The sequence below is a fragment of the Salvelinus alpinus genome, chromosome 27 (genome assembly GCF_045679555.1).
Source record: "Salvelinus alpinus chromosome 27, SLU_Salpinus.1, whole genome shotgun sequence".
NCBI classification, from domain to species: Eukaryota; Metazoa; Chordata; class Actinopteri; order Salmoniformes; family Salmonidae; genus Salvelinus; species Salvelinus alpinus.
Window position 1 is genome coordinate 15,551,810 of NC_092112.1, and position 22,983 is coordinate 15,574,792.

General features: G+C 42.6%; 1 protein-coding gene and 1 pseudogene across 3 annotated transcripts in view; both read right to left on the reverse strand.

Moving 5' to 3' along the window:
• Positions 1-6,040: 6,040 nt before the first annotated feature.
• LOC139556007 (myosin-6 pseudogene) lies at positions 6,041-13,205 on the reverse strand (annotated as a pseudogene).
• A 5,195-nt stretch (positions 13,206-18,400) lies between these two features.
• Positions 18,401-22,983, reverse strand: part of LOC139556008 (serine/threonine-protein kinase PAK 6-like) — a 50,283-nt gene continuing 45,700 nt past the window's right edge. For all 3 annotated transcript variants that reach the window (XM_071369470.1, XM_071369468.1, XM_071369469.1), the window contains 2 exons: positions 20,198-20,332; positions 18,401-20,113 (listed from right to left, as the gene is read on the reverse strand). In XM_071369470.1, the coding sequence (XP_071225571.1) occupies positions 19,946-20,113; positions 20,198-20,332 (303 nt within the window). In that variant the 3' untranslated portion in view covers positions 18,401-19,945. The remainder of the gene's footprint in view (positions 20,114-20,197; positions 20,333-22,983) is intronic.

Below are 22,983 nucleotides of genomic sequence, written 5' to 3' on the forward strand. Positions count from 1 at the left end.
AACAGCCTGATCAACTCTATGCGAAGGAAATGTGTTGCGCTGCATGAAGCAAATGGTCAAACCAGATACTGACTGGTTTTCTGATCCAAGCCCTGAACTATTTTTTTTAAAGGTATCTGTGACCAACAGATACATATCTGTATTCCCAGTTATGTGAAATCCAGAGATTAGGGCCTAATGAATTTATTTTAATTGACATTTTTGTTCAGTATGTTTTACAATTGTTTTTCATTCATATTATTTCAGCACTTTTGTATGGCTACACAATCTATGTTTCATATCTTACATAAAGAAGTGTCGTGTTTGAGGTGTTTGACAAGAATGTCCGATTTTAGCAGGGATGGGTGTGTGTTCTGTCTGTTTGTGTCTCTCTGCCTGTGCGTGAGCATGCGTGCGCGTGTGTGTGTGTGTGTGTGTGTGTGCGCGTGTGTGCACAAGCGTGCGTGTGTCCCAAAGTTATTATAGTTTTGTTTTTTAAACTTTTTATTTCTATTAGTTGTTTATTTGGAATTCAGTAAAAGTAAGAAGTAAGAAGTATTTCTATTTTGTTTTTATATTATTAAGTTTCAGTTTTAGTTTTAGTGTTAGGGAGAGAAAACATGCGTGGCTTGGAGACATTATGTTGTCTATGTCTGGGGGACAGCAATGCATACTGGGATGTGTCAGGTCATAGATCAGGTTTAAAAGGGGCACTCAGCAGTTGCTGCATCCATTGTTTTACTTATAAATGATGTGTACACATTGATTCTTGAAGAATATAACTTATAAGTGCCTCATTAGCTTAGTTCGATTGTCGGTCCCCATCAGAACCTAAAATATATGCTTGTTTTACTCCAATGTTTGTAAATGTGAACAAACACTGTGCAGCCTCAAAACATGGTTAAAACTATAATCCTTGCAGGTCTGTCTGTTAATTTTAGAGTGGTTGCAATTCTCCATCCCCATCCTTCAGCTTTTTACCAAAACAGTGGCGGAGAGGACGCTTTGTTATTGTTTTACCTGCTGATTAGTCCTTTAAATTATGAGGTCAATTGCAATGTGACTTGGTTTTAAAAGGAAGAGCGCTAACACTGGTGTAAAAAGATATGGAGGAAGGAAACTCTTTCTCGCCCATGTTTACAACAATCCAATGTTTTTCACCTTAGTAGGACAAGTTAGCTACATAGGCTGTTTTTTCCCTGTTAGCTAGTGATAGTGATGTAGTCTCAGATATCCCAGACCTTGGAGCATTGTAAGCTAAGCAAGCAATTCATCTGTCTAGAGGTTAATAGTGACATCGCCATCTCCTGCCAGCATTTACCCTCCAGATTCAGTAGCTTGAAAACACCCCGAAAAGATTGAATAACGCATTGGAAACCCAATTGGATTTTTGCCCAAAGCTTAGATAAAAACTAAAACAACATAATTCATGATAGTTTTTTTTATATATTTGAGTTAGTTAGTTTTGGAGTCAAAGATAATAGTTTCATTGTTGTTTTAGTTATAGGTTTGTTAATTCCTTTTTATTTCAGTTTACTAAATCGTTTTTTCATCATTTGTTTTCATTTTAGTTTCAGTTTTAGTTTACTATAATAACCTAGGTAAATGCTCTGAAAAAAGAGTCTTGATATTCACAACACCTCCAAAGATAGCTTACAAACCAAAACCAAAACTATCTTCACCTTATGGTTCTGCAAGCTGTGCTGTGATTCATCCCTTCTGATTTGACCACCACCAAACAGGATGAGATACAGCCTTTGCAGACTGTAATGTACGGACACACAACCATACTAGAGATAAAGGGTCTTGGTGCCTGGTTCTAATTGGCCACCGTCTGCACATCAAACAGGCATCTCTCTCTCTTTTCACCTCCAGCCACCTCAACTAGATGAGATGAGAGAGGGAGAGAGAGAGGCATAATAGTGTTGAAACGCAATGAGTGAGTGTGCATGCACCTTTATCTGTCAATGCGTGTGTATACTTGTATCTGGGGGAGGGTGGATGACATGAGACAGACACCAACACAGCCTTGAAAGGGGGCAGATTCTGCTCCATGTAAAATGTGACACACCGTTGTCACTGTCATGTTTAGCACGTGCTCTGGTAACCCCCCCGATATATCTTGTAGTTTTCAATTCATTCCCTTATTCATGGAAACGTGGTTTCATATGATTTTTCTCGTCACGTGTATACATCTTGTTATTTATTAAGTACGAAATGACATTTGAGGAATTCTTCATAACACTGCCCTGTTTTTGTCCTACACAAGAGCAAGAGCACAAATAGAAGTATATCCCATGACTTACCAATCATAAAAATATTAATCCTATTTGGATGATCAACTGTAAATTTACTGTACTGTACATACACACACACATACATATATACACTGTATATACAGTGCCTTCAGAAATTATTCAGACCCCTTGACCTTTTCCACATTTTGTTACGTTACAGCCTTATTCTAAAATGTATTAAATTGTTTTTGTCCCTCATCAATCTATACACAATACCACATAATGACAAAGCAAAAAGTTTTTTTTTTATTACAAATAAAAACGGAAATATTACATTTACATAAGTATTCAGACCCTTTACTCAGTACTTTGTTGAAGCAACTTTGGCAGCGATTACAGCATCGAGTCTTCTTGGGTATGACGCTACAAGCTTGGCACACTCGTATTTGGGGAGTTACTCCCATTCTTCTCTGCAGATCCTCTCAAGCTCTGTCAGGTTGAATGGGGAGCGTCGCTGCACAGCTACTTTCAGGTCTCTCCAGAGATGTTCGATCGGGTTCAAGTCCGGGTTCTTGCTGGGCCACTCAAGGACATTCAGAGACTAGTACCGAAGCCACTCCTGCGTTGTCTTGGCTGTGTGCTTAGGGTCGTTGTCCTGTTGGAAGGTGAACCTTCGCCTCAGTCTGAGGTCCTGAGCGCTCTGGAGCAGGTTTTCATCAAGTATCTCTCTGTACTTTGCTCCGTTCTTCTTTGCCTCGATCGTGACTAGTCTCCTAGTCCCTGCCGCTAAAAAACATCCCCACAGCATGATGCTGCCACCACCATGCTTCACTGTAGGGATGATGCCAGGTTTCCTCCAGACGTAACGCTTGGCATTCAGGCCAAAGAGTTCAATCTTGGTTTCATCAGACCAGAGAATCTTAAGGTGCCTTTTGGCAAACTCAAAGCGGGCTTTCATGTCCATTTTACTGACGAGTCGCTTCCGTCTGGCCAATCTACCATAAAGGCCTGATTGGCGGAGTGCAGCAGAGATGGTTGTCCTTCTGGAGGTTTCTTCCATCTCGACAGAGGAACTCTAGGACTCTGTCAGAGTGACCATCGGGTTCTTGGTCACCTCCCTGACAAAGGCCATTCTCCCCCGATTGCTCAGTTTGGCCAGGTCTAGGTAGAGTCTTGGTGGTTCCAAATTTGATGGAGGCCACTGTGTTGTTGGGGACCTCCTTCAATGTTGCAGAAATGTTTTTGTACCCTTCCCAAGATCTGTGCCTCGACACAATCCTGTCTCGGAGCTCTATGGAAAATGATTTCGACCTCATGGCTTGTTTTTTGCTCTGACATGCACTATAGACAGGTGTGTGCCTTTCCAAATCATGTCCAATCAATTGAATTTACCACAGGTGGACTCCAATCAAGTTGTAGAAATCTCAAGGATGATCAATGGAAACAGGATGCACCGGAGCTCAAAGGGTCTGAATACCGATGTAAATAAGGTATGTCTGTTTTTGGATTTTTTTATACATTTGCTAAAATAAAAAATTCAACATTTTAATTTTGTCATTATGGCGTATTTTGTGTAGATTGCTGAGGATTTGTATTTATTTAATCCATTTTAGAAAAAGGCTGTAATGTAACAAAATATGGGAAAAGTAAAGGGGTCTGAATACTTTCCGAAGGTACTGAGTATATACAGTACCAGTCAAAAGTTTGGACACATACTCATTCAAGAGTTATTCTTAATTTTTACAATTTTCTAGAATAATAGTGAATACATCAACTATGAAATAACACATATGGAATCATGTAGTTAACAAAAAAGTGTTCAACAAATCAAAATATATTGTCTATTCTTCAAAGTAGCCACCCTTTGCCTTGATGATAACTTTACACACTCTGGCATTCTTCCAATCAGCTTCATCTGGAATGTTTTTCCAACGGTCTTGAAGGATATCCCACACGTGCTGAGCACTTGTTGGCTGCTTTTCCTTTACTCTGCGGTCCAACTCATCCCAAACCATCTCAACTAGGTTGAGGTCGGGTGATTGTGGAGGCCAGGTCAAATAGCCCTTACAGAGCACCTACTCTGCGTCTCACAAAGACACGGCAGTTGGAACCAAAAATCAAAAATTTGGACTCATCAGACCAAAGGTTAAAATTTCCACCAGTCTAATGTCCATTGCTCGTGTTTCTAGGCCCAAGTAAGTCTCTTCTTCTTATTGGTGTCCTTTAGTAGTGGTTTCTTTGCAGCAATTCGATCATAAAGGCCTGATTCACGCAGTCTCCTCTGAACAGTTGATGTTGAGATGTGTCCGTTACTTGAACTCTGTGAAGCATTTATTTGGGATGCAATTTCTGAGGCTGGTAACTGTAATAAACTTATCCTCTGCAGTAGAGGTAACTCTTGGTCTTCCTTTCCTGTGGCGGTCCTCATGAGAGCCAGTTTCATCATAGCGCTTGATGGTTTTTGCGACTGCATTTGAAGACACTTTCAAAGTTCTTGAATTTTTCCGGATTGACTGACCTTCATGTCTTAAAGTAATGATGGACTGTTGTTTGTCTTTGCTTATTTAAGCTTTTCTTGCCATAATATGGACTTGGTCTTTTACCAAATAGGGCTATCTTATGTATACCACCCCTACCTTGTCACACAACATTGGCTAAAACGCATTAAGAAGGAAAGAAATTCCACAAATGAACTTTTAACAAGACACACCTGTTAATTGCAATGCATTCCAGGTGACTACCTCATGAAGCTGGTTGAGAGAATGTCCAAGAGTATGCAAAGCTGTCATCAAGGCAAACGGTGTCTACTTTTTTGTGGTTACTAATTTCATAGTTTTCACTATTATTGTACAATGTAGAAAATAGTTGTTTTTTTAAAAGAAAAAACAAGGCTATGTGTACTGTGTAGGTTGTATGACACTTCTCCATACAGAGTCAGAATTAAAGGAGAATTACATTTATATTAAATATTTTGTTAGTTTTGTCTTTACCGTGAGTACTATGAATGTGTTTCACATTCTGTTGTTAATGTTATTAATTTTCTTTGTACAGTAGTTTGAACGAATCACAAACATTCCCCGTAAACACCTCTAGAGGTCAGTATTAGTCAAGATATGCTGTCACTGATCAGCGAGAATACAATTTACACAATTTCAAATACTGTGCAATCCCTGATTCATGTTTGTTTCAGTAAAACGATAGATCTATTTACATGTAGGGAATGAACTAGCTCATTTTAAAGAGACAGATATATGACCCTAGTAGGAAAAGGGCGGGATATAACGCAGTTCCCCCTCAGACACTGCCAAAACAAGTGCAATACGTCAATAAGAAAAGGGGGTGATATAATGCACTTCCGCCTCAGACACTGCCAAAACAAGAGGAATACGTTTGTTCGTATACCTCTGATCGGATCGTGTGTGACTGAGTGTACCTGTATTTGGCACGTGTAGCCTTTGGCTATGTAGATAAGCAGGCCTCAGCGATCATGCTTATGGTGCTTTTAACCCTACTGTTTTGACACTACAATATCGACATAATCCATTTTCTAAAATGGAGCTTAGTAGAACTAGTGTATGATTTTACTTAACAAAAATGAATTCTTTTAAACCAAACCCAGCACAGTTGCAGTGACAGTTTCAGTCTGGTCGGGCGAAGAGCCTCTCTCCCTTGTTTGATGAGAAGCTGTGGGGTTGGGATCGAGTACAGGCTTGTTACCCTGTTTCCCCTGTATTCTGATGATACACCTGCCAAGTATTTTACATTCCTCAAACTTTATTCATCAAATGACATAATCCTTAGAAAAACCAGAGTGCTGGAGGCAGTTTTTAGTGCAGAGCAGTGCTTTATTTTTCCTAGTTGTAATACAATGTTGTTAGTTGAATCTTTTAAGTATTTAAGATGTTATGGTGCACAGTTGGCAGCATTCATTTCCAATGTACTTTACAAATGTGGAGACAACTTGGTATTGTTACATTGACAATGGACACACTGTTGGAACAGATTCAAATGAAAGGCTGACATTAACTCATGTTTTGGGAGTTATATATCTGACAAAATCATTTAAGGAAATATCTTTGTTGACATCAAAACATTTCCCCATCCTTTTTCTCTGCTTTAGATCAACAATATTACACAGCCTGTCCCCGCTACGGTTTACAGACTGTCCTCAAAAACAACATGACCACTTACTAGACATGAAGCCACGCTTACAAATCCACCAATGCATCTTTCTGCTGTATAGTTTAAACATGTGTGTACGATGCGGTAAAGAAGTGCACAGGCCCTAAGCAAGACATTTTTGTAATCATCATAACCAACCATGGTATTCACCTTTCACTTTAACTGTGTAATTACAATACAATGTGATTTATGTTGCACAGGGAAATTATTTAGCGCATTAGAATTAGGTATGTTATCTTAAACCAATGAAGCCTATTCCTCTTAAATAATTAGGTACATGTACATGCATTCAATAATATGATTATTGTGATTACTCTCATTACTATAATAGCTTGATTAAAACATTTACATGCTTTGCAAGAAGATCGATTTCCCTTATAATCCGGTTAACATGGACAGCTGTTAATCAGGCTACCTGATGAGGCTTTGAAAAATGCAGAAAATACCCTATCAACTTAAACATTTTATCACAGTGATCATATACTTTTTGGGAAGCCTATTTGATTCTGAGTTTAGTCATATAAAGTTTGCATCTGAAAATCATTTCTATAATGCATACATTCCAAACTCACTTCACTCGTGCTGAGAGGGAGGCTCGCACTGCTGGTGAGAGCAGATCAAATACACAGCAGGAACTCCGATCAAGGTCTTTACATGTCCTAATTATTCGAAAGATTGCTAAAAAAAATCTAGGTGTTTTAATCGGTTTATGCTTACTTCGCTTATAACCTTACAGCGATTAAGATAATCAGAGTAAGTAAGGAAGTAATATTGAATTATAAGTATGCATGTAAAACGTACTCATTGTCGGGAATATGGGTTACATTCTTCATGTCTTACATTCTGATCTATAATGCAATTGTGAGAAGAGGGGTAATTGTTCTAATCAACACACCTGTGACATTGCTGTTTTGGGACCTCCTCACTCATCCAAGCCCTTCTTGCCGGACCCGTCCCTGGTCTTGGCCCGGAGTTTGTTCACCTGGGACTCGGCGATGTCTGCTCGCTCTTCAGCCTCCTCCAGCTCATGCTGCAGCTTGCGGAACTTGGCCAGGTTGGCATTGGCCTGTTCCTCTGCCTCCTCGGAGGTGCGCTTGTAGGACTTCACCTTCAGCTGCAGCTTGTCCACCAGGTCCTGGATGCGAGCCATGTTCTTGCGATCCTCTGTCGTCTGGTAGGTGAGCTCCTTGATGCGCCGCTCGTACTTGCGCACCCCCTTGATGGACTCTGTGCCCCTCTTCTGCTCCGCCTCCAGCTCGCTCTCCAACTCCTTGATGCGTAACTCCAGCTTTTGGAGCTGCTTCTTCCCACCCTTCATTGCGATTTGTTCCGCCTCATCCAAACGGTGCTGCAGGTCCTTAATGGTCTGCTCCATATTCTTCTTCATACGCTCCAGGTGGGCGCTAGTGTCTTGCTCCTTCTTCAGCTCCTCGGCCATCATGGCTGCATCGGTGATGGCCTTCTTGGCCTTCTCTTCAGCATTGCGGTTCTCCTGTACCGCTTCCTCCACCTCGGTCTGCAGTTGGAGCAGATCAGCCTCTTGTTTCTTCTTCTGGTTGATAAGGCCTGTATTTTGAGAGTGCAGGAGCTGCATGCGCTCTGTGGCTTCAGTGAGCTCCTGTTCGGCCAGCTTGCGGCAACGCTCTGTCTGCTCAAGAACACCCCGAAGTTCCTCCAGCTCCGCTTGGAACAGATTGTTCCTGCGCTCCAAGAGAGCAATGTTCTCCTTCAGGTCTTCATTCCCGTGTGTAGAGTCATCCAGCTGCAGCTGGGTATCCTTCAGATATGACTGGATGATCTTAAGCTGCTTTTGGGCATCAGCCGCCTGTCTGTTGGCTTGGCTAAGCTGTATCTCCATCTCGTTGAGGTCGCCCTCCATCTTCTTCTTGACTCTCAGGGCCTCGTTGCGGCTCCTGGTCTCAGACTCGAGGGAGGTCTGCAGTGACTCCACCATGCGCTGGTAGTTTCTCTTGACCTGTTCCATTTCCTCATCTTTCTCGGCCAGCTTGCGCTCAATATCCGCCTTCACCTGGTTGAACTCCAGCTGGGCCCGAAGGATCTTGCCCTCTTCGTGCTCCAGGGAACCTTCTGCCTCCTCCAGTGCTGACTGGAGCTCTGCTTTCTCTTGCTCCAGCTGCTTCCGAAGTTTCTCCAATTCATGGGCGCTTTTCCCTCCCTCACCAAGTTGATCAGTAAGGTCAGAGATCTCCTCCTGCAGGTTCTTGTTCTCCCTTTGAATGGTCTCCAGGTGATCCAAGGACTCCTCATAGGCATTCTTCAATTTGAAGAGCTCAGTGCTGAGAGACCGAGCCTCCTTCTGGGAACCCTCAAGCTCACACTGTGACTCCTCATACTTCTGCTTCCACTCAGCCATGACTTTGTCAAAGGTTCTCTGCTTCTTGTCCAGAGCTGCAGATGCTGCATTAGATCTTTCAAGATCCAACATCAGGTCCTCAATTTCATTTTGGAGGCGACTCTTGGTCTTTTCGAGGGAGGAACACTTTGCGTTCACAGCCTCCACAGCCTCCTCTGCTTCTTGCAGTCTTTGGACTAACTTCTTTTTAGCTTCCTCCAGCTCCTCAGTTTTCTGGATTCCATCAGTCTCATACCTTGCCCTCCATGTGGACACTTCAGTGTTGGCCTTGGATAGTGCCCTCTGCAGCTCTGCCTTGGCCTCCTGCTCCTCCTCAAACTGTTCTCTGAGCAGGTCACAGTCATGACGGGAAGACTGCACGGCATGGGCCAGTGAATTCTTTGCCTTAACCTCCTCCTCGAGCTGCCTCCGCATATCCTCCACCTGCTGGGTGTAGGAGCTCTTGCCCCTGGTGAGTTGTGAAATCAGGCACTCTTTCTCCTCCAACTGACGTCCCAACTCTCCATTTTCAGTGAGCAGCCTGGCCCTCTGTGAGGAGAAGTCATTGAGGGACCTCTGGGCCTCCTCATACTTGGTCTTGTTCTCATTCATATTGTCTTCCATCGATCGGCACATCTTCTCCATGTTGGATTTGGCCTTCACCACACTCTCCATATTTGAGGACAGGTCGTCTAGCTCCAGCTTCAGCTCACTCTTCTCTTTCTCTAACTTCTGCTTGACACGCTGGAGGTTGTCGATTTGCTCACCCAGTTCGGCCACACTGTCTGCATGCTTCTTCCTCAAGGATGCAGCAGTGGCCTCATGTTGAAGCGTGGATTCCTCCAGGTCCCTGCGAAGTTTCAGAAATTCATTCTCCCTCTTCTTGTTGAGCTCCACCTGGGCAGATGTGGCCCCTCCCGCTTCCTCCAAACGCTCACTTATGTCCTCTAGCTCGCGGGAGAGATCAGATCGCTGCTTCTCCACTTTGGCTCGGGCTGCTCGCTCAGCGTCCAACTCCTCTTCAAGCTCTTCGATTCGTGCCTGGCTTTCCTTCAGTTTCTTCTGGAGCTGAACTCCAGCCACCTGCTCATCCTCAGTCTTTACAGTCAGGCTGCTCATCTCAAAGTCTTTCTTTTTGAGTTTCTCCTCTAGCTGCTGTTTGTCGTTCTCCAAATCCATCAAATTCTCTTGGTTCAGTTTTAGGTCTCCCTCAAGCTTTCTCTTGGAGCGCTCAAGCTCCATTCTGACTTTCTTTTCGTGTTCCAGGGAGCCCTCAAGGTCATCCACCTGTTGCTCCAGCTTAGCTTTAGCTTTGGTCAAGGTGTTGGCTTTGTCCTCCTCACTCTGTAGGTCATCGAGTGTCTGCTGATGAGCCTCCTGCAGTGCCTTCTTCTCTTTGGTCAGCTTCATAATGTTTTCATCCTGGGAAGCCATCTCCTCTGTGAGGTTCTTCACCTTGTTCTCTGTGGCATGTTTCTCTTTCTCAACCTTGGCTAATGTCAGCTCAAGGTCATCTATATCTTTCTTCAACTCAGAGCATTCATCCTCCAGCTTGCGTTTCTTTGCTGTGAGATCTGCATTCATCTCCTCGTCATCCTCCATACGTTCTGTCAGTTCTTTCACTTTTGCTTCCATTTGGATCTTACTTTTTATGAGCTGCTCACAGCGCTCTTCAGCATCTGTTAGTGTGTCCTGCTCAGACTGGCATTGTAGGAGCAGGTCGTTCTTCTCTTGGAGAATACTCACCACTTTCTCCTCAAGCTCCTTCCGTCTTGCTTCTGATTTCTCAAAGGCCTCTTTGAGCTTAGTGAACTCGTCCTTTATGTTTGCCATCTCCTTGTCAGACTCAGCACTCTTCAGCAGTGGCTTGATTTTGAAGAACATCTTCATCCAGGGCCAGTTCTTAACCCCTAAAAAGGCGCGAAGGTTCCACTGGATGACCATTAGAGCATCCCTGCGTTCCACAAGCTTCTGGTACTCTGCCCTCATGAGTATGGCTCTTGCGTTGGCCTGGATCATTGTAATGATGCGGGAGAGTTGTTCATCTCGCATCTCCTCCAACGTACCCAGCAAGCCTGCTTTGAAGAAGACCTTGGTGTTGCCAAACCGGTACTGAGTGTGGTCAATGTCCAATGATCCCAGCAGCTTTTCAGCGGCTTTCTTGGAGTCAATAAACTGTCCCTCAGGAATGACGGATGCATTCAGGATTCTATATCTCTGTTTGAAGTCGCCATAGAGGACTCTGTTTGGGAAGCCCTTTCTGCAGATTCGAATGCCCTCCAGCACACCGTTACAGCGAAGCTGGTGCATCACAAGGCAGTTGTCCATGGTCCCTGGCGTTTTGCTCTCATTTGGGATCAAGCAGCGGACAAAGTGGGGATGGGTGGTTTTCAGGGTGTTCATCAGCTTGTTTAGGTTTTCCCTGTGAAGTGCAGATACAGTCTGGAAAGCAGACCCTTTCTTTTTGCCTCCTTTTCCACCAGCTTTGTCACCTCCCTCCGTTGCTATGATGACAAAAAGATGACTCAACAGCTTGAGAGAGGATTTTGCATAAAGACCACACACTGTTTCATTCAATGGATCTTTGTTCTTGACCAGCCAGCCAGAAATATTGTAATCAACAGTGCCAGCATAGTGGAGCAGGGCAAAGTGTGCCTCTGCCTTGCCCTTACCTGGAATTGGCTTCTGAAACATTCTATTCTTGCCCAAATGGTTGTCATATAGCTTAGCCTTAAAGGTCTGGTCACTGGCCTTGGGGAACATGCACTCTTCCTCTAGAATTGACATGATCCCAAGTGGCTTTTCAATGAGGTCAATGCAAGCTTGCAAGTCCATCCCAAAGTCGATGAACTCCCAGTCAATGCCCTCCTTTTTGTACTCCTCTTGCTCGAGCACAAACATGTGATGATTGAAAAACTGTTGCAGTCTCTCATTTGTGAAGTTGATGCAGAGCTGTTCAAAGGTGTTGAAATCAAAGATCTCAAATCCAGCAATGTCCAGCACGCCTATGAAATGCTGGCGTGCCTGTTTTGTGTCAAGGGAGTGGTTGATTCTCACCACCATCCAGTTGAACATCTTTTCATACACTGACTTAGCCAATGCACCGAGGGAATAGTAGACCTGATCTACACCTTGACCTTTGGTGACATACTCATTGCCAACCTTGACTCTGGGATGGCAAAGTCCTTTAATCAGATCTGCAGAGTTTATCCCCATTAGGTAAGCTGACTTGTCAGCAGCCTCTGTACCGTCAGGCTCTGCCTGCTCCTCCCGCTGCTTTTGTTTGAACCTCATGTTGCCGTAGTGCATTATGGCACCTGTCAACTTGTAGACCCCCTGTTTTTCCTCTGCAGTAAAGCCGAGCACATCGAAGGCACTATCAGTGGCCATCAGTTCCTCAGAATCATTGATGGATGCTACTGTTACCTCTCCTTGGGAGATGTAGGAGTAGTCATATGGGTTGTTGGTGATTAACAGCAAGTCCAACAGCTCTGGCTTTTGATTGGACAATATCTGGAAGAAAATATGGTAGTTCCTCTCAGCTTTGAGCTGAAAGGTGATACGGGACTTCTCAAGAAGGTAAGTCTCTACATCGGCAGAGGACAGTTTCCCACTGGTCCCGAAGTGAATACGGATGAATTTGCCGAAACGTGATGAGTTGTCATTTCTCAGTGTTTTGGCATTACCGAAAGCCTCCAGTGCAGGGTTAGCCTGGATGATTTGATCTTCCAGGGTGCCCTTGCTTGGATCCCTCTTAACCCCACTAACTGCTGCAATGCTGGCAAAGTACTGGATGACTCTCTTGGTGTTGACAGTCTTTCCAGCACCGGATTCTCCGGTGATAAGAACAGACTGGTTCTCCCGATCAGTAAGCATATACTGGTAGGCGTTATCTGAGATGGAGAAGATGTGAGGGGGGGCTTCAGTCCTCTTCTTCCCCCTGTAGGCAGACACCACCTCAGAGTCATAGACAGGAAGCCACTTGTATGGGTTCACTGTCACACAGAACAGCCCTGAGTAGGTGTAGATCATCCAGGCTGCGTAACGCTCTTTGAGGTTAAACAGAACAGCTGGCTCATGGAGGAAGGTGAACATGGCCATGTCTTCGATTTTATCGTATTTTGGCGGGTTCTGGGGATGGACGTCCACCTCCTTGACGGTCACGGTAGTCTGGTCCTCCCTCTTTACAACCACCTTTCCCCCCTCTTTGCTTTGGATCTGCCCCTTGACATATTCCACTTTGTCATCAACCACGAAGCACTCGGTCTTGATGTCAAAAGCCCTGGTCTGGGCTTCCAGGCGCTCCTTGTCTGACTTCCTCAGAAAGTGAGCAGCTTTCCCAAACTCAGCCATGAGAGCATCACCCATTGTTGCTGTTGGAGGTCCACAGACAAAGAGATAATCAGTTGGGGTGAACACAGAGCAAAGATCTTGTTTCTGTTGACTCTGTGGGTAACTGCGAGCTCATCTCTGCTGTCTGATCCTTATAAAGGGGGACAGAAGGCCAAATTAGGATGTAGCTGGTGGCATGACAAAAAAAAGAACCCAATTTTATCCCAAGAATGAGAAGTGCCTTGGGGGCAGTTTCCAAGACCTTTAGCTGTTAGTATCCATTTTAGGGAAAGTGACATGTCTCTGCTTATCTCCTGCCTTTCACCCTCCTTGAAATACATTCCACACAGCTCTGCCTAATAGGCCTACCCTGAAAGTTTACTCTAGTTCTTTAGCATTGGGTGTCCATTCATATTTGTTATTATGAACCTTATTATGCAAGAGTAGTACACAAAATTGGACAATTTTGAGAGGTATCATAAATGACAGTAGATATTGCTGTGTTTAGCTGAATAGTCGTGACATGGCGGTTCGGCTGAATTGGTTCCGTATCTGTGGTCGGCTGCTTGCCATGGTCCCTATCTAAGAGATGACATAGACACCTCTCACAGCTCTCACAAAACAAGCTGTCTCGGCTCATCTCCACTCAACGATGCCCTTCAAATAGCACAGCACACAAAGGCACTCTGGTCTTTTTAATGGGGTGTTTCACTGATTCAGGTCTGCACATAAGTCGTGTATGGACTCTCAAAATGTGTAGAGGTTATTTAGTTACATTCTACTGTATATTGCAGTCTGGTAGTTACCTAGCATCTACTGGACAATTACATGGTAAAAGGTAATTGTGTCATCACAACCAAATGATTGATATTTTATTTGTTTGTGATGAATTAAGGGCCCTGTGCAGTCAAAAACTTGATTGTTCTGTGTTTTATGTATATTTCCACTCTATGAGGTTGGACTAATAGTGATATTGTGAAAATTATGATAATGCCCTTTTAGTGTAACAGCTGTTTGAAAAGACAGCGTGAAATTTCAGCCTGTTGTGGTGGTATGGAGTTTTGGCATGGCTGGTGTAAACACCAGGCGATGAAATTGTTACCTAACCTCTTGGCCAATAACAGCTAGTTTTCCCCTCCACACTCTGACCACTCCCAGACAGTCATAACAAAACTCTTGCTTAAGAAATTGCTCTTTGCTAAGAAGATATTTTTGTTCATTTTTGACAATTTTAATTTAAAACGGGTACTTAATTGTTACACAGAAAGGATTTGATATTCAGATAAAAATGGCTGCATTGGACCTTTTAAACAAGCACCATTACATAGGACTTGGTACAGCCACAAATTATGTTGAAGTCTTTTTAATTTATTTTTTTGTCTTTTTCTTTACAGATGTCACATTTTAGATGACGATACCACTGCCTCTCTAAAACAACTATGCTAAAGTGTATGTATTTTGAAAAGTAATGGGATTGAACAACACTGAACAAAAATATACACGCAACATGTAAAGTGTTGGTCCCATGTTTCAAGAGCTGAAATAAAAAAATCCTAGAAATGTTCCACATTCACAAAAAGCTTATTTGTCTCAAATATTTTGCACAAACTTGTTTACATCCCTGTTAGTGAGCATTTATCCTTTGCCAAGATAATCCATCCACTTGACAGCTGTGGCATATCAAGAAGCTGATTAAACAGCATGATCATTACACAGGTGCACCTTGTGCTGGGGATAATGAAAGGCCACTCTAAAATGTGCAGTTTTGTCACACAAAACAATGCCACAGATGTCTCAAGTTTTGAGGTAGCGTGCAATTGGCATACTGACTACAGGAATGTCCACCAGAGCTGTTTCCAGAGAATTTAACGTTCATTTCTCTACCATAAGCCTCCTCCAATGTCATTTTAGAGAATTTGTCAGTACGTCCAATCGGCCTCACAGCCGCAGATCACGTGTATGACGTCATGTGTGCGACGGTTTGCTGATGTCAAAGTTGTGAACCGAGTTCCCCATGGTGGCAGTGGGATTATGGTAACGGCAGGCATAAGCTAAGGACAACAAACCCAATTGCATTTTATCGATGGCAATTTGAATGCAGAGATACCGTGACGAGATACTGAGGCCCATTGTCGTGCCATTCATCCACCTCCATCACCTCATGTTTCAGCATGATAATGCACGGCCCCATGTCGCAAGGATCTGTACACAATTCTTGTGTAACAGTTTAACTTTACGTCCGTCCCCTCGCCCATACCCGGGCGCGAACCAGGGACCCTCTGCACATATCAACAACAGTCACCCACGAAGCATCGTTACCCATCGCTCCACAAAAGCCGCGGCCCTTGCAGAGCAAGGGGAACCACTACTTCAAGGTTTCAGAGCAAGTGACGTAACCGACTGAAAGGCTGCTAGTGCGCACCACCGCTAACTAGCTAGCCATTTCACATCCGTTACACTCACCCCCCTTTCGACCTCCTCCTTTTCCGCAGAAACCAGTGATCCGGGTCAACAGCATCAATGTAACAGTTTAACTTCGAACCGTCCCCTCGCCCCGACACGGGTGCGAACCAGGGACCCTCTGCACACATCAACAACGGTCGCCCACGAAGCATCGTTACCCATCGCTCCACAAAAGCCACGGCCCTTGCAGAGCAAGGGGAACCACTACTTCAAGGTTTCAGAGCAAGTGACGTAACCGACTGAAAGGCTGCTAGCGCGCACCACCGCTAACTAGCTAGCCATTTCACATCCGTTACACTTGGAAGCTGAAAATGTCCCAATTCTTCCATGGCCTGCATACTCACAGATGTGTCACCCATTGAGCATGTGTGGGATGCTCTGGATCTACGTGTATGACAGCGTGTTTCAGGTCCAACCTACTGGGTTTCTGATCCACACCCCTACCTTTTTTTAAGGTATCTGTGACCAACAGATGCATGTCTGTATACCTAGTCATGTGAAATCCTAATGAATGTATTTCCACTGACTGATTTCCTTATATGAACTGTAACTCAGTAAAGTCACTGAAATTCTTGCATGTTGCGTTTATATCTTTCTTCAGTATATACGTATACTCCACAATTCTGAACATAGATGTTTACTATATAATCCACAACTCTGAACATAGATGTTTACTATATAATCCACAACTCTGAACATAGATGTTTACTATATAATCCACATCTCTGAACATAGATGTTTACTATATAATCCACAACTCTGAACATAGATGTTTACTATATAATCCACAACTCTGAACATAGATGTTTACTATATAATCCACATCTCTGAACATAGATGTTTACTATATAATCCACATCTCTGAACATAGATGTTTACTATATAATCCACATCTCTGAACATAGATGTTTACTATATAATCCACAACTCTGAACTATTTTCTTGCTGCCACAATTGGAGTTGAGCTATGTTGCCATGCCTAATTATAGAAACTGAGAACATGCATTGCCTTACATTCTCAATGACTCTTGAAGAGTATGTTGATAACAAGGCCTATCATCACAAAGTGCCTCACTAGCCTGCCATGCGTCACTCCAGCACACTTTCAAGCACTCTCCGTCCTTAATTCCGAGATAAGTTTTACAGAGTGTAACACACAGGGCTTTTGAAACCGCTTTGCTATAGCATTTCTCTTCATAAGACTGCATTAAGAAGTCCTGTGCATTTGATATAATCTAAATGTCCATGTACAGCCTAAGTTCATATTTCACAGTTGAATTGATTCAAATGAGATGATGATTTCAGGACATGGACAAACTGTTAAATTCCACTGTTTCTGACTCTAGAAAATGTTGAACAACTTCTATTCTTTAGTGGCTGTCAGGGACATAAAAAAAGCATTGCCTACCATTTGCCAGATCTATTGACAGCAGTGTAGGTTTGTAAAACTCCCGGGTAATTTACCAAAGTTATTTTGGAATTTTTAGAAATGATTGTAATTAAAAGGTAATTTTGGAAATCTAAATGTATTCATATTTTCTTCATATTCTTTATATCTGTTTCCACAATGTCCATTCGTTTCTAGTAGATAGACCATGTGATTCAGGAGAAAATAACCTAATCATGTAAAACACGTCTAATGAACAATGATGTCATTTCCAATTATCTCCTCAACTCTTTCATTTACCTTTTTTCACAACTGCCACCAATTTGTCCCCAAAACATTTACAACAAAGATATATTGGCATTGTAAAGTAAATAAAACCCCAAAATATAAAGGACATTGCATGCTGAAACCCTCATTAAAGAGTAACAGTGTTCACTAAGTTGATGGGTTATATTTCCGATAATGTTTTACAGTTTTGAGATTCTTTTTTCATATTAAAACATTTTATTATTTGATATTTTTTTACGTTATGAAAACTCAAGTTTCCAAAAATGTGCTTGTTTACTGGTACATTTCTAGAGTTACTTGGTAATATTCCCTCCCTTTGCAACCCGACAGCAGTGTCAAATCTCTTCTGAGACGGTTCATTCTCCTTCCTTCTTCAAGTTGAACATTCTTAAAATGAGGGGGAAAAAACATGGCTGTGTTAAGTGCTATGAAAAGCTGCAGTGCCAGCTTAACTGGTCTTACGCAATCACGTGTTACATACTGTGTCCCAGTTTTGTGCTGTATACAATAACTGATATGCTATTTCATTTGTTATTATGAAACTATTGTTAAGGAAACATATTGAATATCTTTATCTGTATCCATCTATTTGATTTCTTCACCCAATTTGTCATGCTTTATAAGTGATGAAAATATTTTCAAAATGACTGAAAAGTGTATTAATTGCAAACCTTATCTGCACATTACGTAGTTGAAAACTGAGTCACGCTGAAATTCACAGGGTTGTTTGCTACCTAAAACTTTGTTTGTCATCCTTTTTTTCAACAAGATTTCCATATTTGTACTCATTAACATAAGGCAGGTTAATACAGATCCCTCTGGGAAACCTTTCTCTCACATCACTTATTTTACATTGGTATGGTATAGAAATTACTGCAATTATTTAAACTCTGTGAAACACTTTTTCACTCATACCATAATTTAGTGCTTTTCATCGCATTAAAAGATGCCATGATAAGGTGTAATGAAGGTCACAGAAAGCTCGGTCACAAAACACCTGAATATCCTGTGAATAGTTAGGACATGATGATCTCACCTGAATGGCAATGACTTGTATACGTATTTGATCATTTAACAGAGGCTCTTATGCAGATTCAACAGCATGCTTATATCATGTTGTAGGCCTATAAGCTGTATTTAAATCATAATCAATATGATATTTGCAACAAAAAAACAGCATTTGTTCACAGATATTTATTTTAAAAAATGTAAAGAAGTACCTTCATAGGTTTTGTCCTTTACCAGTACTTACCAAGTACTTACGTGCAAAGTGAAGTCACATTTTTGAAGTGTATGAAAAATATAAACTGCTGTACAGGGTCAGATACAGAACATTCTGAGAAGGACAAAAATGCATGTGAAAATGGGTGTTGACATAAGAAAGCTACAGTACATAGATATCCAGTGTTGGCAAACAGTACAGTTGCCTAGTCAGCTAACAGGGGTACATCAGTAGCCTAGTCAGCTAACAGGGGTACAGCAGTAGGCTAGTCAGCTAACAGGGGTACATCAGTAGCCTAGTCAGCTAACAGGGGTACATCAGTAGCCTAGTCAGCTAACAGGGGTACAGCAGTAGGCTAGTCAGCTAACAGGGGTACATCAGTAGCCTAGTCAGCTAACAGGGGTACATCAGTAGCCTAGTCAGCTAACAGGGGTACATCAGTAGGCTAGTCAGCTAACAGGGGTACAGCAGTAGGCTAGTCAGCTAACAGGGGTACATCAGTAGGCTAGTCAGCTAACAGGGGTACATCAGTAGCCTAGTCAGCTAACAGGGGTACAGCAGTAGGATAGTCAGCTAACAGGGGTACAGCAGTAGGCTACAAATCAATCTGGTCTTGAGATTTTGAAGTACCTCATGTCCGTATTTTATTCAATTTCAATATATTGCATGCCTATTTTGTCAAAAACATGTTTAACCAAAGTATGGCGGATCCCTTTTTATACTTTAAATACAGGTGATCGGTTCTGATTAAAATAGTGTTTTCCCAGGGATACCTGTCCCACAATAGAACATTGACTATACTCAGTATAGTCTTACTCTTTACTATATTACTCACATTCATATCTGCAATATCCCGAAATACTTTATCCATTTTGAAATTCTATAAAAACATGTTTCTCCAGCAATACCAAAACAAAGCTTCTGCTTGGGACAACTTTGTAGATCATCCCCTGATCAAGTCCAGGGTTACCCCTATGTGATCTGGTAGAAAGGGTCTGGTCATTCATTTGTTTTACAGAACGAATTACCCATCAAGTATAGTACCAAAGTCAGTTGTAATTGTTACATTTCAAAGTCAGTAGGACAAATTGGACAGCGATGGTGGGGATGATCAGTACAGAAGTTTCAGGTCACTGCGATTCTGCATTGGGGCTTGTTGCACTTTTTGCATAGAATTAATTAACAAATCCTTAAACTCAGATATCCAATTCCATCCTGCCCTACACTGCCCAACAAGGGAGCGACGACTCTCCTGTGGATCTGAAGGGATTCCAGAGAAAAGGAGCAAATAAAAAGGGACAAGATAAAGAGAGAGAGGCTTTTCTGATCGACTCGTCTATCCATCCACACACCGAGTGACAGTAAATCCACTTCCTGTAGTGGGCATTGAGACTCAATACCAATGTGGTGGATGGAGCGACAGGTCGCCTGTTAACCCAGGGTCAGACGTCAGGGGATCAGCCCATTTTTCGGCCATCATGGATCCTGTGTGTTTGGGTGAGTCAGCAGCGGGACATGCGCTTACGGTATCGTTCCACTAGGGGTACCAGGCACTGCCGCGAGCCACACTGCAGCAGGAAGGGGTGCTCCAGCAGGTCGCTAGCGGTAGCCCGCTCCTGGGGGTCCCGTGTTAGCATACGATCCAGGAAGTCCTTCAACACAGGGGAGATCTACAGAGAGAGAGAGAGATGGGGTGTGAGTAGTGTGCGAGTGTGAGTGTGTGTGTGTGTGGTATGTATCTATATGTATTTCACCTTCTGTGTGTTACTGACTGTGGGTGGCGGCTCGTCCCTCAGTTTCTTCATAGCTGCCACTGGTGTGTCACTGAAGTACGGAGGCTCTCCATCCACCATCTCTACCACCATGATACCCAGGGACCACACATCCACCTGCCAGACATCAGAGACATTTACAATAATAAACACACACAGAGCCTCACGTATCCTCTAACAGCATATCCAGAGACCTTCCATCCACCTGACTGACACAGGAACATAAACACACACCAGGGGAGGCTCCTCAGAGGAGGAAGGGGAGAACCATCCTCCTCAGTTAATTTCATAAAAATAAAAATGGTAAAACATTTAAAAAGTTATCTTTTTTAGATAAAACTATACTAAATATTATCAAGTCATCAAATTATTGATTAAATTATAATATTTTGCAAAGAAGGTCTACAGTAGCCTCAACAGCACTCTGTAGGGTAGCACCATGGTGTAGCCGGAGGACATCTAGCATCTGTCCTCCTCTGGGTATATTGCCTTCAATACAAAACCTAGGAGGCTCATGGTTCCCATGTGGTGAGTAGTTGACTCAGGGAGAGAAAGACAATAGTTGAACCGTTTTGAACAAATTCATTTCTTCCAAAATTAAGGAGATGCAAGAGAGAAATATATATATAGAAAGAGATTGAAACTGAAAAAAAAGACACTTTCTTAGCTAGCAAATGCAGCTAGCTAGTTTAGCCTACTGAAACACCCTGCTCAAACAGAGGGATGCTATGTTAGCTATCTGGCTATGACTAGCCAACACAACACTGGAACTCTTCCAAGTCAAGGTAATCTTTTGGTTTTACTAATGTATTGCCACCGGTGTAAAGGCTAAACTGCTTAATGACTATACACTGTAACGTTACTGCGTGATTGTAGCGGGTTTACTAACACATTAGTTCTATTAGCTATGTTGACTAGGATATTACGTTATCTAATATGGTGACAACGATGTAGGCTGTGTGTAGCGGTTTGGCTTGTAAAGTTTTTTCGTTGCCTGGTCACATATAGCTGATGTGTTGTGCATTGAAGTCCTCAAGCGAAGGGGAGCGGTGAGAGGAGGTGAACGCATGGATGCGAGAAGGAATACAAAGTGGCTGTGTTTACGAGTGGTCAGGGGTGTATTCATTCCGCGGATTCTGTTGAAAAACGTTTCTTAAACGGAAACAAATGGAACAAAACGGGGATAAACATACTTGAATTTGTCCAATAGAAACTCTCGTTTGCGACTGTTGGACTAATGATTACATCCTATATCAGCTAGATGCAAGGCGGTATTGAATGTCACTGTCTGTTACCTCAAATGCGTCTCTCGACCTGTGTGCAACTACGTTGTAAACTTTAATTCATAGGCTAGGTTGTAGCAACCTCATGATGGGTACAGGGAACATTAGAGTACCATGTAGTAGCCTAAATCTATCGATGTTACATTGAACTGGGTTAATGGAATGTGAATGACAGTCATCCAATATGCTGTAATAGGCCATGCTCATTAAAAAAAAAATCATCCTCACTCATTTTAAACGTCACTCATCGCCACTGACACACACACCCGTAGAAATGGCATGTTCAACCATGTCATATCCTGTACAAGCATTCATTGAACATCACAGGAAAAGGCAGACACTATCACACACATTCAGTGACAGTACACACACTGTCTTTCTCTCACATCAAACGCACACTTAAGGATGGAAAAAGGTCCCTCCATCTCTGTTGAATCCCGATAAGAAAATACCTCGGTGGGTAACAGATAATCCTGTCTGTCTGTTTTAGGCAGTATTCTCTAGTGCAAGGAGTATCTGGCCTGAAGTGGTGAAGGAGAGGTGTAGGCAACAGTAACAGGATCATGTGTGTGCTTTGTGTGTGCTTTGTGTGTGCTTTGTGTGTGTGTGTGCTTTGTGTGTGCTTTGTGTGTGTGTGTGTGTGTGCTTTGTGTGTGTGTGTGTGTGTGCTTTGTGTGTGCTTTGTGTGTGTGTGTGTGTGTGCTTTGTGTGTGTGTGTGTGTGTGTGCTTTGTGTGTGTGTGTGTGTGTGTGTGTGTGTGTGTGTGTGTGTGTGTGTGTGTGTGTGTGTGTGTGTGTGTGTGTGTGTGTGTGTGTGTGTGTGTGTGTGTGTGTGTGTGTGTGTGTGAATAAAACACAATGTGCAAAACAATAAGATCAAAACATACAGTGAGCTCCAAAAATATTGGGACAGTGACACATTTTTGGTTGTTTTGGCCCTGTACTCCAGCACTTTGGATTGGAAATGATACAATGACTATGAGGTTAAAGTGCAGACTGTCAGATTTAATTTGAGGGTATTTTTACCCATTTCGGGTGAACAGTTTAGAAATTATTGATTTTTTTTGTATACAATCCCCCAAAAGTATCGGAACAAATTCACTTATGTTTTTTTATTTTTTTTATTGAACCTTTATTTAATTAGTCAGTTAAGAACAAATTCTTATTTACAATGACAGCCTACCCTGACCAAACCCTAACGACGCTGCGCCCTATGGGACTCCCAATCACGGCCGGTTGTGATAGAGCCTGGAATCAAACCAGGGTCTGTAGTGACGCCTCTAGCACTGAGATGCAGTGCCTTAGACCGCTGCGCCATTCATTTCTATTGTGCACAAAATAATCTGAAACACAACCTAAACAAACAGCAAATGCATCCAACAAGTTTGTAGAGTCACAAGCTTGATGTGATCATTGCATGCTAGGAATATGGAACCAAATACTAAACGTTTGACTACTTTAATACACATAACTGAATTTGTCCAGA